Below are 16,466 nucleotides of genomic sequence, written 5' to 3' on the forward strand. Positions count from 1 at the left end.
GGTTGGAGAGAGAACTAAAAATTATATATATTGTATCATCATGAAGAAATTTCTAGGAATAAGCCTTTCAATATGGAAAATTTGCTTTAAGGCAGAAGCTTCGCATGTGCTGTGACAACTAAAAATTATATATATTGTAAACTGAAAAAAGGTGGGAGTTTGGGTATATGATGGCAGCCTTGCACCAATCGCTACGTGTGTCTTTGTTACTCCATCTCATGCATTATATTATATTATGTAGATACATATAACAATACATTTGCTTAGGTGATATATAGATAACTATTTATTTGTATGGTTCTCTAACAAAATGGTATAAAATATAGTTTGTTATTTCATGGGTATGCGTGTGTGTGTGTATATATGTATCTGAAACAAAGAAATGACACTATATGTATGTATGAGGTGTATTGTATTTGAAGCAAAGCAAAGAGGAGTTTGGGATTTCGTGTGAGTCACAGCTTTCCTGATCAGTCATGAAACCATTATGGAGCTTAACCTATCAAGTTGATGTTAACACTTGGACCACTTGGGAGAACTGACCCTCACTGAAAAATTATTCCTGCAACTAATAAACTCATCTAAGCATCTTTCTCTGTAAATATATGTGTTGGTAGTGTCATATAGCTTATCCGAAATCTTGAATTCTGGTCAATTGAGTCAATTAGCTCTGGGGTATTTTGTAATTGACATTTGAACTAGTTTTGCTCATAGAGTATGTTTTTGATTTAGGGTAGACTAATTTATATTGTGAGGAAAAAAGGAAACAACAATTGGATATATATATATATATATATTTACAGCATTGACCTACTTCAAATTGAAGAAGGATTCAAACTGGTAAATGCCCTTGACATAAAAAGCATTATAAAACCTGGGTGTCGATCTTGGGTTACACTAATGGGTCAACAGGAAAGATCTTTTGAATTGAAGAATTAACTTATGCTGCTTAAAAGAGTAAACCTGAAAGTTACAGAACAAGGAGAACTTGAAGAGCTTTCCTCGCTCTCCAATTCAAAACTCGACCATTGGGCCGGTTGTCTGGTTATAAGAGCTCACAATTCATTTTAGTATCTTCCGTACCATAGTCGGTAGGAGCTTTTGACAGAGAATTAGCATGTTTGTTCCTCTACCAAAAATTTATAAATGTAAAACAGATTATACATAACCAATAAAAAGTTGGTGTTGTAATAGAGATATATGTATCACTTAATTAATGAAATGTATTTTGTCTATTAAAAAAATCAGCTAACAAACAATCAAAAGGATTTGAAGTCCATGTGAAAACAGAATATATATATATATGGGCATATTCCAAAAACAACATCATTTATTTACTTCTCTAGCAAATTCACTCTCTCTTCCGTTACATTTAATTCATTCAGTATAAAAAGAAATGCAGAACATGGGATTAAAAATAATTAACCCAAAATCTTGTAGCAATGGTTCCAACCGTCTGTATCATGTCTCAGTCTCAGAGCTGCTCTTTACCTCCTTAGACGGTGCAAATTGCTTACTAAGCCGGGACTTCGTCCAGGGATCCAAGGCAGGTCTTTGTGGAGGTTGAGGTGTCGGTGGTTTTGACTGTCTAAGCTCATTTTCTCTGTCAATGAACCTGTTCAGTAGGTAACATGTAAGATCAAATTAAAAAGGTCAACCTCAGAAGATTGCTCAACATTTCCTCACTCCACTATCTCAAAAGAAATGCCACATATGCAGATACAGTTAAAATACACCAGATCACCAAAGGGGCAAAATTAAGTATTTAGAAGTTTAGTTTCAGGTAATCTAACTCCCGGTAATCTATGTTGTTGAGGGTATCTCATATGCATACAAATATATAACCCGATAGAATATTCATGATCTACATGTAAGATGCCTGGATAAAAAAAATCAAAATTTGATTCTGCCGCCAATAAATTCAGGTAACAAGGAAATACAGCTTTGATTGAAAATTTGTAGAGCAGCATAGCAGAAAAATCTTTGTATTAAAACTTCCCGCAGGAAATACATAAACAACAGCCTTACTCAATATAGGCCATTGGGGCAGCATCACCAACTCGTATCCGAGTCCGGAGCAATCTTGTATATCCACCAGCTCTATCTCTGTAAGTACAACATTGACCAATGAAGCAATGTATGCAGCAAAAAAATGGAAGAAAGAGCAACAGGTTTTGAAATTCACTTGTATCGATAAGCCAATTCAGTGAAGAGCTTGTGAATGACATCATCTCCCCGCACAAAGGCAGCAGCACGCCTTGCAGCACAGAGGGTACCCTGATAAGTTCACAAGGGAGTAAGGTAATACTGGGAAATGAGAAGCAATTGACAGAAATAAACCTATAGAACAAAAGAAATATGCCCTTTCAACCAACAAAAATTGGTGCAGCTTTAGACAACCATCTCCCAGTTTAGGCCTAACCAGGTTTGAATTACGGAATTTAATAGGATTCATGGAAGTATTTTTTAAATCACATTATCTTATTTTATTTTTCATGCTTTAGTTAACTTAAGATGTTAATACAGAGAGTAGAACTTCTATGACTAGTAAATTACATACTGCTTTCGAGATGAAGGGAAGAAATGACCATTCAGCCTATCCCAACATGTTCTGTGTAGCTTTGTTGGATTGAGTTAATGTGGAAATTACAAGTTCTCTAATAAAGCATACATGTTTTGTGATACCCAGATCCGGAATTTGGTCTGGAATAAATTTTCATGTTATAAAAATAATTAAAAACATTAATTAAATTTAATTTAATTTAATTATTTAAGAAAAATAGGTTAGGAATATAATTGAAAGTAATTTTAAAAAAAATATGTGAGAATTTGAGTTCGGACAATGTTTTGAAAGAAAAATTGGAAACAGGAGGTTAAAATGCAAAAAGAAAAAATTCGGCCATGTGAGACAATCCAGTGAACAGCCCTGACGAACAAGAACACGCTATGTGGCAAAACACGCTGATATCGGTGCCACGCGGGTGATCCGTGTGCCCAGCATTCCGACGGCCCAGATTCGATCCCGCACGTGTTAACGACTAAGATTCATTTCCTCTTCAGGCACGATCAAGCGAACGAGATCAATCGTGATGAACGGCTCAGATTCACCCACACAATCGGCCTAAACAGGCAACGATCGGACGACTCTCCTCGCTCCACGTCGACGCGAATGGACAGCCCAAATCGACATAGGATGAGTATATAAATATTGCGTCGTAGGGGAACCCTAACCGTAGCTGCCCTGCCCTCGCCGGAGAAGAAAGTCCAGCCGTCGGAGAAGGAGACCGACCTCCGGTCGCCGCTGTACTGTAGCCACCGCCAACCGCCAGAAAAGGTAAAAATTTTCCCATACCTGCTCGGAATTCGATTCCAAGTCTCCCTGTGGCCATATCGGAATAAAAGGGACGGCGGGTGAGCCAGAAACCGCAGGCAAAGGCCAACAGAGCTGCCACGACCAAAACCTTAAAACCCCTCCGATAAGCCCCTTCCCGCTTCCAGTTTCACAAAATTTTTTGATCATTGTGTTCACCGTCCTTTTCTGTGTAGGTTAGCCGAAAAAGAAACCCCAGCTACGAAGGAGAACCGGCAGAGCTGCCGCACCCAGAGATCCCCCGCCGGTAGATTCGGTTTTTTGTGATTTTCTGGCCAACCAAGGCCTCGTAACGTGTTTTTCTGCAAGAATACGTGTAAAACCGGCCAAAACCAGGCAAGCAAAGACGAACCACCGTCACGGGCGGCAGAGCCAGCGTTGAAGCACGGAGCCGCCGTCATGCCGGAACCCTAAAATTGAGCAGGAAGGATTTTCGACACCGATTTAGAATTTTTGAGGTAGTTTTAGTTTCGTGACAAGTATTTTGGATTCCCACATAAAAATTTAAGAAACATGGGACCCGTTAGGAGATAGTGCGATGTCTCGAAACACCGATTCAAGTAAGGATCCCTCACCCTATTCTCGATTATGGTAAATTGAAAATCAATAATCGATAATTGTGTGTTTTGTGAAAAATTAGAAAAAAATCCTAAAAATATTATAAGTCGTTAGTAGAGGCGAAACTGATTAGTTCACATTTGTCCTGATTCCCTATTTATTTTCCTATACTGTTTATATTTGTTTACTATTAAACTGTGCGTAATTGAATTAATGGTTTTTATAGTCTTTTCAGTTACTTAGTTATTTGGTTCCTCCTGCATTATTTATTCGATATTCTGGTTATTTGTTATTTAGTTATTTGGTTATGCTAAATTATATCGTTTGTTTAAGTGTCATTTGAATTAATATGTGAATATAAAATGAGATATTGGTATGTCTTAATAATTGCTTGGATGATAAGAGTCTAAATAAATGAAAACTTATTGGACATTCTGGGAAAGAGTGGACGAACCCGGTACATAAAGAACCTTATTGTGAACATTATCTTAATCGGACGAGACTGAGAAGTCCCATACCGGAAAAGTTTTGAGAGATATGATTCACTCTTATACCAGACGGGGTATCGAGACGATAGTGTTTTTAGCGCCCATTACCGGACGGGATATAGGAACGGCCGGATTAATTGTCAATCTCGATACTGGATCCACAAGTAGATGGATATCCCTATGAATTCTCAAAGATCCCAGTAAGTAGGTTAAAAAGAAATGATTACCGATCCAATGCATGAAATTGAAATGACATTTTATTAATTGTTTTCATCGGTTGATTTTGAGAAAAACTGTAATGGTAAGTATCGAATAAAAAGTTTTAAAATTAAATGTATTTATTTAAAATAAGAGCTCTTATTTAGTGTGACATTCTTACTGAACTATTGTAACTCTCCCTTTCATTAACCATTTCAGATCAAAAATATCAAGATGCAGATCCTGATCAGTAAGAGAGTTGTGAATAACCCACTTTCCGAACGCCCTTTAAATGCCAGTGAAAGTTACTCTATGATACTTATTCATTCGTTTTTCTTTAATTACCGGTTGTTTTTTATAAATCACGTAAAAGGGATATTCCCGTAACTCTATTGGGCAATTCAATTTATTGTGTAAGGAATGTAAACCCTAACGTTATTATTCGCTTCCGCATTTAAATTATAAATTTATCTACTTTAAAGTTCCGGATCTTAACATGTTTTTTTCTTCTTTTTAATTGGTAGAAAATTTTTGTCTAAAGCAACTAGGGGGCCACCACCTCATGTACAAACACTACATGTTACATACACAATTTAGACATTCCTTTATATCTTCCTCATTCACCTGAGAAGTCTGCCACACCAAAATCTTAGGGTATGAACCACCTATCCACCAAAGATGACGAACATTCAACACGATCAAAATCAAATGCCCTCAATCCCATTTCTTTCAACACCAATCATTTGAAAAGCTTTAATGGGAACCAACCCTCCAACTTCAATATCACCTAAAAGGTCCATATATCTTTCCAAGCCAAAGTTCATTCTCTATGCAGCCACCAGCCAACCACCACTTAATTTAACCCTGTCAAAGAGAGTCATTTCACAATCACATAAAATCCAGACATAACTGGAAAAGATGAAGAGGCAAAGCACTTTGCAAAGAAAACGACTAACAATTCCATAATCTCGCAATCCCATCAAAATATTGTAACATTTCCAATTTCTGCTTTCTCCTATTTGTTACTAGGATTAAGTATTCCATGAATTGTGTAACACCTTACTCTAACCACTACTAGCTCAACAACCTTTTGGATCCAAACCATTGAGTTTCAAAATCTTAAGTTCAAGTTATTGGTAGTATGTGACTTGAGCCTTTATATGAAACTCAATAATCACATACTTTCCGATGTAGATTAGAATATGAAAATCTCCATCACTCAAATCCTAGATTTGCTTGTACCAGATCTCGAACCCATGCTCTTCCATGACTGCCCAAGTGGAAGAGCCACCGAAGAACAAGAGAGAGTAGCCACTCAAATCCTTGATATCCTCATTAAAGCCATATTTTATGCAATCACAAATCATAACCCAAAGGCTCATAAATTCCAAGATCTTACTAAGCGTAGTGACCAAATTGGCACGCCCTCTAATACCATTTTCAATACCCCGATTCTGAGCACTACCAACCCAACAACTTTTGCAATCCAATCCACTAGCTCTCAAAAACTTAAGCTCAAACTGTTATTAGCATATGACCCGAGTTTTTATATAAAGCTTAACAAAGACATATTTTTCCGATTTGGGATTGGGGTATCGCAAGTTAAGGTGCTGATAAATAATGAGGTAAATCCCCATATTTCCAGCTCTAAGATGACTATATGGCAAGACCAGTCAGTAGTGGCTACTATAATCCAAAAGTTAAGTTGCTCTCATCCTTCTAAACTCTTGGTTCATCCTTTGACTCATCTCTGCTTTTGCAACTCTTTAAATACATTGGACAGATACTACTTTCTAGATAACAGAAAGCTAGCATATTTAAGGCATATATTCTGACTTTAATCCTTAGCAAACAATCATTTTTGGATGTGAAACCATAAGTATAATTTTTCTGATAAGCAATAAACACACCCGTCCACAGAGAATGCGCATACAGCAAAAAAGATTTGATTTCCAAAACTTTTCAATGACTAGTAATTGATGTTAAACCACATTCAAGAATTCTGCACCTTTTAGAAGCCATGGGACAAGCCCGACTTACCACTTGAACTTTGTAAAAGTATATCACATTGGCAAGGACTAAGCATATTATACTTCTTTGGAAGTTTAAAAAAAAGACCGGGAATTATACTATAGATATAAGCCTGATCATAATCCAAAGACAATTCCTCATACTGACCTCTTTACCCAGCTGTACCATATTATCTGCAAGTCTTCGAATTTCTTTTGCCTGCACGTGCAACATTACAGAAAAACAAGCATATATCTTCAGTACATCCTTTTATCAGTTAATACATATCAAAGGAGAAGAGAAAACAAAATCAAAACAATAATAGAGGAATCAATCGGCAGCCATATAACCAAAACGGAAACTGAGTGTTAAAAGCCATATGATGAGCAAAACAGTCTATTTAATTTTACACAAGCAGACTAAAAAGAAAATAGAAACCGAAACTAATTTGCAGCTTAACTATATAAAACCCGAAATTAAGTATTTAAAACACAGAACTCAATCTCCGAAATTAATTTGAACTAAGATAGTCCCAACCATGCCAAACCATAACAGTAGAATTTCCAATCCCAGAAATAGGTAACATATATTTCTCAAAAAGGGTTTAAACCCAGTTAAAACCCTGAAATGTACATAAAGAAAAGCATAAACCTTTGCAACAGTCGTTTCGATACGCTCGTGTTTCACCAGCTGTGAGACCATTGTCCTGTACACAAGAAGAAGCAAAACGGAAATAAATAAGTAGTAAAACGAACAAACAGTACTTTTCTCCAAATCAAACCAAGATTGAACATAATTGAAAACCAAGAAAAAAAAAACCTGAGCATAGACATACGATGACCGGTGGGTCGATTAAGCTTTCTAAACTTGGTCATTTTGAAGGAGAGAGAAACAAGAGCTGAGAAAGAGATGAGAAAAACCCTAACGAAGAGCAGAGAAGAGATCAGGGAAAGCACAACTGGACGAGCAGGGACGCAGAAGCAGCAGCGGCGGCAAAGTGATGCTTGAGTTAAAATTCACGATCACCCCAATTAGCCCAATCTGATACTTGGCTATTGGGCTGAGCATCAGCCTAACGTCAACGAGAACAGCCATGACCAGAGCCAGCCCGGCCTCGAAATCGAGGCCTGTGTCGAAACTAATAGAACCCTGTTTGACTTAATTTTTATGAAATTTTTAACAGTGTTTTTAAAAATCTAATTAAGTTAATGTATTTAATTCTTGAGTCAACCAATAAATTTGTCAATCAATTTCATTGATCTAAACAAAGTAAGACAGTATTATGTAATCACTGCAATTTCACTATCTATATATATATACATATATATATAGTCTGGCAAACATAGAATCTTTCAAGTCAAGTTTATCATTGGCTTTGGTCATGAACCTTGGAGAAGGGAGAAGAAGATAAGGCTAAAAATAGAAAAAATGAGTGCAGTGAAGTGTGGAAAGTTTTGCTCCCCATTGTTTTCTGCCAACTGTTTTTCAAAATAGCCACTGGTTTTTGCCCCTCTTCTCTCATCTCATGTCTTGTCAATATATATACATATATACACACACACACACACACACACATATTATGTCACCTTTTGGATAATATTATATTATCTTCTATATAGAATTTGGAGTTTTATATATATATATAGACTATAAGTTTTAAACTGAGAGTTTAATCAGATGGGTGTTTGCTCATAGGTTGCCATTTTTTTTTTGCTAAATTTAATATAATTTCTGGGATCAGACAGAATCTATCTTGAGGGACTCATCATCAATCAATGCTCTTCCAACTGTTCCTCACCAACATTATTATCATTTAATTTTCCCTTCACCTAATTATAAACATTTTTTTACTATTTTTAATTACACGTAAATTTGTATATATGTATATATAACATATATGCCATAAATTATTATATTAATAAATGTTTTTCATAAAATTTATAAACTACTAACAATCAATTTTAATGAATATACGATACTACAACTCAAATATTTATCTTACAAGATAATTTATTTTCAAATTGAGACACCACATTTTTAGGTTTGTGTTCATAATAAATTCTAAATTTTATTAAAAATAATAAAATTTAAAACACTAAAATTTTATTTTTTAAATTACTAATGTTTCACTTATTATAAAAAAAAAAAAAAAAGTCAGATGAGCGTTAATGTTGTATACATATAAAAGATTGGAATGATGCCTCTTATACTTTACATGTATTATCGGCTTTCGTAGCTGTGTGACCCCTGGGCTCGATGTTGTTCATCAAATGATTACTTTAGATTATTCAGTAACTACACATATTCAGAGATAACAATTACTTACTTATACATCAACTTTGATTTTCTATTAGTGCCAATAAAGTTTAAAGATGAATAACTCAAAATTAATAATTTTACAGTTTTAGTGAAGAAGATGATGATGGGTAAATTTTCTCAGTTCAATACAATCTATACATAATAATGACTGTATCTAATAAGGTGTGTGTACTTAGACAGAAAGAAATGCAAGAAAACAAATTTTACATATGTGTTGTTCCTATCAAAATAATTATTCAAGTACAGGTTATCACAATTTAGTACTTCTTTTTCTTTTTAAAACACTTAAGAGAAAAGAAGCACCGAAAACACATCCCAAATACTTGGTGTAATTATTTTCAGATTAAAAAAGAACAAAAAAAAAAATATACAACATAAATAGTACAAGGAAAAAGACAAAGCTTAATTGAAATGTTCTATCAAACTCATCCAAGCCAATCTCAGTACATCTTTACTTTAGCGGTCAAAATTTGAGAAAACTCTAGGCAAAATTAAATTAACTACTGATTAAACTCACCTGTGGCGCCTACAAAAGCTCTTCTTTTTCATTTTTTGAGTGAAAATTAGCCTTAAAACACACACATATGTGTACATATATAGATATATCAAGTACAACAATTTATACCCATGTCAGAAAACTGGATAGTCAAGGCAGATCTTCCGCCGCCGCTGGTGCTGTCACCTCCGCCGCTACCACCCACGTCTCTTCTTTTGGGTTTTACCGTGGGAGGTGACCAGTTGCCATAATTACCATTACTGTAACCACCATTAACAGTTTTACTTATTACTTTTACTGCTTCTGTATTTACCATCCCTGAGCTAGGAGCGGTAGTAATCCTAGTGTTGATCTTGCGACAAGTAGAAGAAAGCCATTTGCACTGCATGTAGGTGGTGGTCCTCCATGGAGGTATATGGAGGCCTTTCTCTCTTAGGGACTGTTTTGCTGCCGAGCATAACAGACTGATTATCTTGCTGATCTTCTCCTCATTTGCAACAAAAATGGAGGGTAATGTGTCTGTAAGTTCCTTATAATCTTGGGTTGGTCTTGCTAGCTCAAATTGAGACTTGAAATCTATGTCAACTATCAGCCTCGTTGGATCACCATTAGTATCATCTTTTAGTATAACCTCAATATATTCATATTCACCTGTTTAGTTAACACACAAATATTTGCATCAGAAACCCATATGTACTCTTAAAATAAAGAGGAATAGAACATACGTGGTATATGTATATATGTGTGTGTACGTATATGTAGGGATTAAAGAGAGAGACCCCACCAGCAGGGCATCCTAAGGAAGTGACCCAAGAAGTTTGACAAAGAGAAGCATCATAACCATCCGTTTTCAACTTCATCGCCAGCCACTGATTTACCCCATCACCATTAATACTACTCTTCTTCGCTCCTCCATCTGATCTTGTCTTTCTCATATGCTTCAGCACCCTTTCAAGAACCTTCCTCTCGGCTTCCATCCCACTCCTAAGGATCTCCTTTCATAGATAATCACAAACCCAACAAGATAAAATCAAATTAAAGAACAATCGGAAAGCTTAGTTGGCGTAACTGGAAAGAAATGAGACAATTTAAGAGTATATAGTACCTGCAAAGACAAACACTTGCTTTGGTGGGTGAGACGGAGAGGAAGAGAGTTTGAGGTGGAACAAGTAGTGAAAATAGATGGAGGGGATGAAGATTCTGATTCTATAAAATCATGTACCATTTGAACAAGTTCATCTTCTTCGAAGCTACCCATCTTTTGATCTCTCTCTTTTCTTCCCTTTGTTAAAAAGCTCCAAAAAAATGGAGAAACACTTGAAGGGTGTTGTCTTGTCTAAACTCTAAAGGGGTCTTGAAGAGCGTTTCCCCTTATAAATTTAGAGGCAGACTGTGGACTGAGGGTGGTTATGGCGGTGGAAAATACAACCTTTCTATGATGACAGATGAGATCATTGTAATAAGAGCCAGCAGCCAGGAGCCAGCCAGCCAGCCAGGAGTGTACTACATTTTATACTCATCTTTGGGGGATGGTAAATTCTAAGCGCAGTAAAAAAAAACTAAACGAAGGTAAAAATTTGACATTGGGGAGCATATTTTACAGCATATACTTGTTTAAAAAGCTTTCTTTTCTAAAAAAGAAAATGAAAATGAGAGAGGTTTGGATTAGTCAGAAAAGGGTTGCAGAGGATTGGTGACATGTGTAGGTGGGAAAATCCTTCTTGGGGTACTTAGCCCTACATACCTCCTTTTGAGTAGCTAGCTGGGGCCTGAACCACTACTTAATATACATATACATATATATATATATATGGATTTGGAAGAAAATGATTAATAGAAATTATTTTGGGTAAATATATAAATCCAGCTCCTTGTGTAATTACTTAAATAAGAATATGTTCTTCTCATTGGGGTTCCTATGTCTAAATTATTACCCATATATTAACTTCTGTTATTTCGGAGATTATTTGTTTTTTAATGGAGGAATTACTAAAGGTTAAGAGTACAATTTATTACAAAGGTAGTTTACATTATTATTTTTCTAAAAATATTATATATATAGTTATAATTTTTCAGTTGTTTACAATGTTATTATATTTTTTTTTTAAAAAGGAAAATTTGCAATTGAATTGCAACAATATTTTCACCAATTTTTCTCCATTGATATTTCAACATCAAAACATAGAGTTATAAATGTAAAATTTCTTATAAAATTATCAAGATAGTTGTTTTCACAATTTTTATACGAATATAAAATAGTAACAAATTTAATATGAATTTTGTAATAATTTTACATCAAAAGATAATTAGTCGATGAATAAATCATTGTAAGGAAGTCATATTAATTGAAGTAATTTTTTTACTATACTTGGAAAATATTGAATTGTTATGGTATAATAGCAAAATTGTGGCAAATGACCAATTCGAGAAAATCATTAATGCAAAGTGAGATTACAAGTATTCATGTCATGAACATCTTAGGGATGGGTCATGGAGTTAATGCTAACATGACTAAACATAGGACCAAGGTTCAAGCACTAGTTGGAAAGTTGATGGTAATATAAGTGACACCACGAAGAATGGTGGTGGTGATAGTCAAGTAATCTAATAGTAAAATTACTAAAGGGGTATGTTTTTAACTTAGTTGAAGTAATTAAAAAAAAAGTTATAAACTAGTTGTAAAAGTTATTGTTGCTCTGCTTCATTCTTTTGTCGTTGCTTTTCGAGCTAACAAAAGAACTTAGAATTGAGGTTTTCAACCCATATTAGAGGTGTTTCCTTTAATAACATAATTAGCAACATGTTGCCACCATTCTGACTCAATCTGTTGGTAAATATGTATAAAGGGCTCTTATCTAACCTCTTAAGCATCCTAATTCTAATCTCTCAATTTTTGTTCTAGTATGCTTCAAAATAACATTAAACATTTATGAGTAATAAGTTTAAGATTAATAATTTTATTGATTTAGCTATTACTATAGGAAAATATTTAATGTTAGACTATTTAATTAGTGTTATTTTCCTTCAAATTATTGCTTCCCTAGATGCATATAAGGGCATCATAATTCGTATGTGACATCCAAAGACATACATTGTAACAACCCAGCCCGAGAGGAACAATCCAACCCATCTGCTTCTTAGAAGTAGGAAAAGCCCAAAACGATGCTGTTTCGATAAGCAGGTGAAACGACATCGTTTTGAGAGCATCAAAACGATGTCGTTTTAGTGACAGAAAAAGAAAAAAAAAAGGCAACCAGAGGCGTGTATGCCTCTAGCTGTTGAAGAAGAAGAGGAAGAAGAGGCATGTACGCCTCTTCCCTCCATCGAATAAGGAGGAGGAAGACCAGTATGGGGCTTTCCTCTCTCTGACTATAAAAATGGAGAGAGAGCGAGCCATGCAGAGGGAGAGTGGTGCGAAGAGAAAGAAAGAGATCTTTGTAGAGAGAGAGAGAGGGGGGAAATCAGAGTCGCGGCTGTCATCAACCTGCACAAGGCGCTCCGTGATGGTGCACGGCTCTCGCGACGTGCCGAGGAGTCTAAGCGGCTAAGGACTTACTTGGAAACCAGAGAGAGAATCGTGTAACGGCGTGCATCCGAAAAAGGAGATCCACGACGGTTGACCGTGCGATTTCACATATTCCTAGCTCCGTCCGGCGCAATTTTGCCATGTACGCGCCAAATCCGTATACGTGAAACATTTCATGGTGAATTCTGGTCAATTCACGGTGGTTTGCGGTAGTGCGCGGTAGTTCAGCTGGTGATCCTACGGCAGTGCTCCGACAGTGACACGTTGTGAATTGGGGACACGCGTGTGGTAGCGCGTGGTAATTTCGGTGATCGGGATCGTGTTTCTATGGTAAATCTCAGTCCGCTTTTGTATTTAATTATTTTCTCAAGTATTCGTAATTTAACCCCACGTGTTTTTATTTGTAAATGAGAAAATTATCTAAACAGTAATCGAAATTCAGAGAAGACTGTAAACTCAAACCAATAAGAATTCCAATACTTTTTTATTCGACTGTAGGTAAGGGATTAGGTTAGTCTTATTCAGAGACTCTCATATTTTTTATGGAACCTTATTTTTTGTTAAAATGATTGTTTACAGACTTTACAATTCTACCACGAGTTCTGTGAACTCATCATATTCGCATGTGGGCAATTGCATATGATTGAAAACCTACATGATATTGTGTATGACATATAATTATATATTTATATTGTTACTAATAGGTATATGCAGATTTTATGCATGCTAGTTATCGAGTTATAGGTGTGTGTGATGTATATATATATATATATATATCTGTATAATGTGTAACGTGTATATGTATGAGTAAACAACTTGTATGTGTCTATTTATATAATACATACATGTCTTGTGTAAATATACAAGTATATACATGTTGCATGTGTTGTGTGTTTATATATACTTATTTGAGTCGATAACTACGCGTATAAAGTGTATGTATTGTGCTTGTTGTATAGACTTGTTGATGTATAATATATATATATATGATACATAAGTAGGTGCATGTTTGAGTAGGTCATCTGGTAGTGAACCTGATTAATAAAAGAATAACATAAAAATATTTAAAAGACGAGAAAATCTATTTAACCGATATCATCAAGGGGTGTGTGTGTGTGTAGCCTTTTGGCGTGTGAATGTGGTGAACCTTACGCGTGGATACGGTTTCAGCCAAACGTCACGAATCTATAAGAACTGTAAACTGTATACTGTTTACTACAAACTGTAAATTGAACTCTAACCTATTCACGTAGTAAGAGGGATCCTTAATGCTCTCATTGATGCCGACAGAAACAACATCGAGCGGTGAAACTATTTTTAATAAGATATAAACTAAGAGGAAGAAATAGGAAGTCATTAGTAAAATTTACGATACTTAAATACTGAATTGATATCTACTGATCTTTTTATTGCTTAAATTATGATATTGAATACCGAATTATACTATTTATGAAACTGTTATGTCCTGAGTTATGATACTAAAATAAGGAATTCTGAATGAACTGATTTAAAAGATTTGGTGATTAAGTGTATGCATGTTTTTGTTGTGAGCACAATCCATTTTTCTTACTGAGTCCGTGAAGCTCACCCCAATTGACACCTCCCAATGCAGATTAGTCCAGATTAAAAGTAAGTTCAAGATCGAAAGAAGACTTTGAAAAATGTTTAGTAATAGTAAAAAATTTATTTTGTAAAGTCAGTTTATTATATAATAACGATGTAACGTAAAGAATTTTGTAATTTCGTACAGGGATGATTGAATTTTAGGTTTTCATTTGTTATTATATAAATTTATCGTGTTATATGTGTGGAGTAACGCTCATTTCTCCACGAAAAAAACAAATCGTTACACACGTACTTGCATATCTCTTGTTGAAAATATTTATTATAAAAAAAAAAAGGAAACATGTATTAAGTTAAAATTTAATAATACTAATTTTAAAGTTTTAGAGGAAAAATTATTTTAGCTTAAACTCTTCAAACCAAATATCCTTAATGAACATGATCACAAGCTTTTATTCGGTCCAAAGATGGTGAAATTAAGAGTGTATGATCTGCCGAATGGTGGAGGATCAACACTGGGGCTAGCGCCAATCCAATTAGCAAATAATTACTGTAAATAAAAATAAATGAATTAATAGAAAAATAATATTTATTTATCCTTTATAATATGTGGGTTCTTTTTTTTTTTTTTTAATTATATGTTTTTAATAGCTTTTGGTATTAATAATAAAGATTATAACGTAGAAAAAATAAAAGAGAAAAACATATTTTCAACGGAAAGAGAGATTACAAGAAATTTTTGTATAATAATTTATGAACAACTATTTACTTGTAATTTTTTAGTACATCATTTTTAATTAATAAAAAAATAATATATTTGAGTCAAATTATATTTTTATTTAAAAATTATTATTTTTATATTATGATTGATATTTTATATACAATATATATAAATTTGAAGGGGCTAAATGTAATATTAGTGAATTATTATTATAATTTTTACGGGAAAAAAAAAATAGTACGTGTCTTATTGTATTAGATAAGAGACAAAAGTTATAAATGCCAAAACAAATTTAAGAAGAACAGAAATGAAAGATTACTTATGACTGAGATGGCAACAAATAAATATGTGGACACAGAATGTTAATAAAATAAAGAAGACAAAATGAAACAAGTTAACGGTGGAAAAAAATTGAGTGGAGGCGGCAAATCCCAGAGAGTAAGGAGATACATATACATATACATATATATATATATATGTATATTTATCAAAGGAAGTCGTTTTCCAAGATTATGATATCTTAATCCACTTAAAATCTTGGTAATAAAATATTTTCAAACTATCATAATAGAACGTCTTGAAAGCAGATGCGATATTTATTACTTTGGGAATGGAAACTATGGGAAGAATAATGGGAACAATACTCCGACATCAACTACTGTTCACACAATCTAAAATGTTTGATCAATTTAGATTTGATTTGACGAAATTTTCTGCAGATTTCTTCAACAAGTTCTACTCTACTCTACTCTACTCTACTCTACTGGGTCTAATGATTTCATAAATCTGTGGCAAAGAAAGAATTTACTGAGAACAAGTCTGGATCGATATATTAAAAGTTATTTGGTTTATTTTATTGTTTGTGGTCCTGATGACAAAAACAGACAGAAGAAGAAAAATAGTTTTTGGGTGAGTTTATTTATAAACTAACACCAGTTTTTCCACATTTGTTTTTAGTGTGTGCATACATATACATATCTGTATATACAAGTATATAGATACATACAAGGTTTGTGATGTGAAATTCATTGAGTTTGAATGATAACTTTCATGTTTTAATAAGAAATATAATAAAGGGGGAGGGAGAGTGAAATTTGGAAGGTGTGTCCAAATTAGAATGCAGTTTACTAGGCCCAGTGTGCAGTGCTTCCGTATTCATACCTACTTTATGAATAAATAAAAAGTAATCTTGACATAATAAGTAAACGTACACCATG

The 16,466-nt window shown here is 34.3% G+C and overlaps 2 protein-coding genes across 3 annotated transcripts; both read right to left on the bottom strand.

The window, feature by feature from the left end:
• Positions 1–1,275: 1,275 nt before the first annotated feature.
• On the bottom strand, positions 1,276–7,633 carry LOC110816171 (Ribosomal protein L17 family protein). Of its 2 annotated transcripts, none has more exons than XM_022044237.2 (6): positions 7,444–7,633; positions 7,276–7,330; positions 6,793–6,843; positions 2,186–2,277; positions 2,029–2,106; positions 1,276–1,615 (listed from the first exon to the last, which is right to left on the bottom strand). In XM_022044237.2, exons 1-6 carry the CDS (start codon positions 7,497–7,499, stop codon positions 1,462–1,464), a joined length of 486 nt encoding a protein of 161 aa, XP_021899929.1. In that variant the 5' UTR covers positions 7,500–7,633; the 3' UTR covers positions 1,276–1,461. The 2 variants fall into 2 exon arrangements, with proteins under 2 accessions (XP_021899929.1, XP_021899930.1); XM_022044238.2 differs by having other exon boundaries at positions 7,460–7,599.
• Positions 7,634–9,322: 1,689 nt separating this feature from the next.
• Positions 9,323–11,096, bottom strand: LOC110816166 (uncharacterized). Its single transcript, XM_022044229.2, has 3 exons — positions 10,545–11,096; positions 10,224–10,434; positions 9,323–10,090 (listed from the first exon to the last, which is right to left on the bottom strand). The coding sequence occupies exons 1-3, from the start codon at positions 10,695–10,697 to the stop codon at positions 9,549–9,551; spliced, it is 906 nt and encodes a 301-aa protein (XP_021899921.1). The 5' UTR covers positions 10,698–11,096; the 3' UTR covers positions 9,323–9,548.
• Between the last annotated feature and the right edge of the window lie 5,370 nt (positions 11,097–16,466).

This window comes from Carica papaya, chromosome 6, assembly GCF_054855325.1.
Source record: "Carica papaya isolate Zhongbai chromosome 6, ASM5485532v1, whole genome shotgun sequence".
In the NCBI taxonomy this organism is placed as follows: Eukaryota; Viridiplantae; Streptophyta; class Magnoliopsida; order Brassicales; family Caricaceae; genus Carica; species Carica papaya.

Coding starts and splice junctions, on each gene's coding strand:
- LOC110816171 (XM_022044237.2), bottom strand. CDS start 7,499: ATGACCAAGTTTAGAAAGCTTAATCGACCCACCGGTCATCGTATGTCT. Junction 7,331..7,443: donor CATCGTATGTCTATGCTCAG/GTTTTTTTTTTC, acceptor TCTTGTGTACAG/GACAATGGTCTCACAGCTGG. Junction 6,844..7,275: donor TCGAAACGACTGTTGCAAAG/GTTTATGCTTTT, acceptor TTGCACGTGCAG/GCAAAAGAAATTCGAAGACT.
- LOC110816166 (XM_022044229.2), bottom strand. CDS start 10,697: ATGGGTAGCTTCGAAGAAGATGAACTTGTTCAAATGGTACATGATTTT. Junction 10,435..10,544: donor GCAAGTGTTTGTCTTTGCAG/GTACTATATACT, acceptor TATCTATGAAAG/GAGATCCTTAGGAGTGGGAT. Junction 10,091..10,223: donor TTCCTTAGGATGCCCTGCTG/GTGGGGTCTCTC, acceptor TTAACTAAACAG/GTGAATATGAATATATTGAG.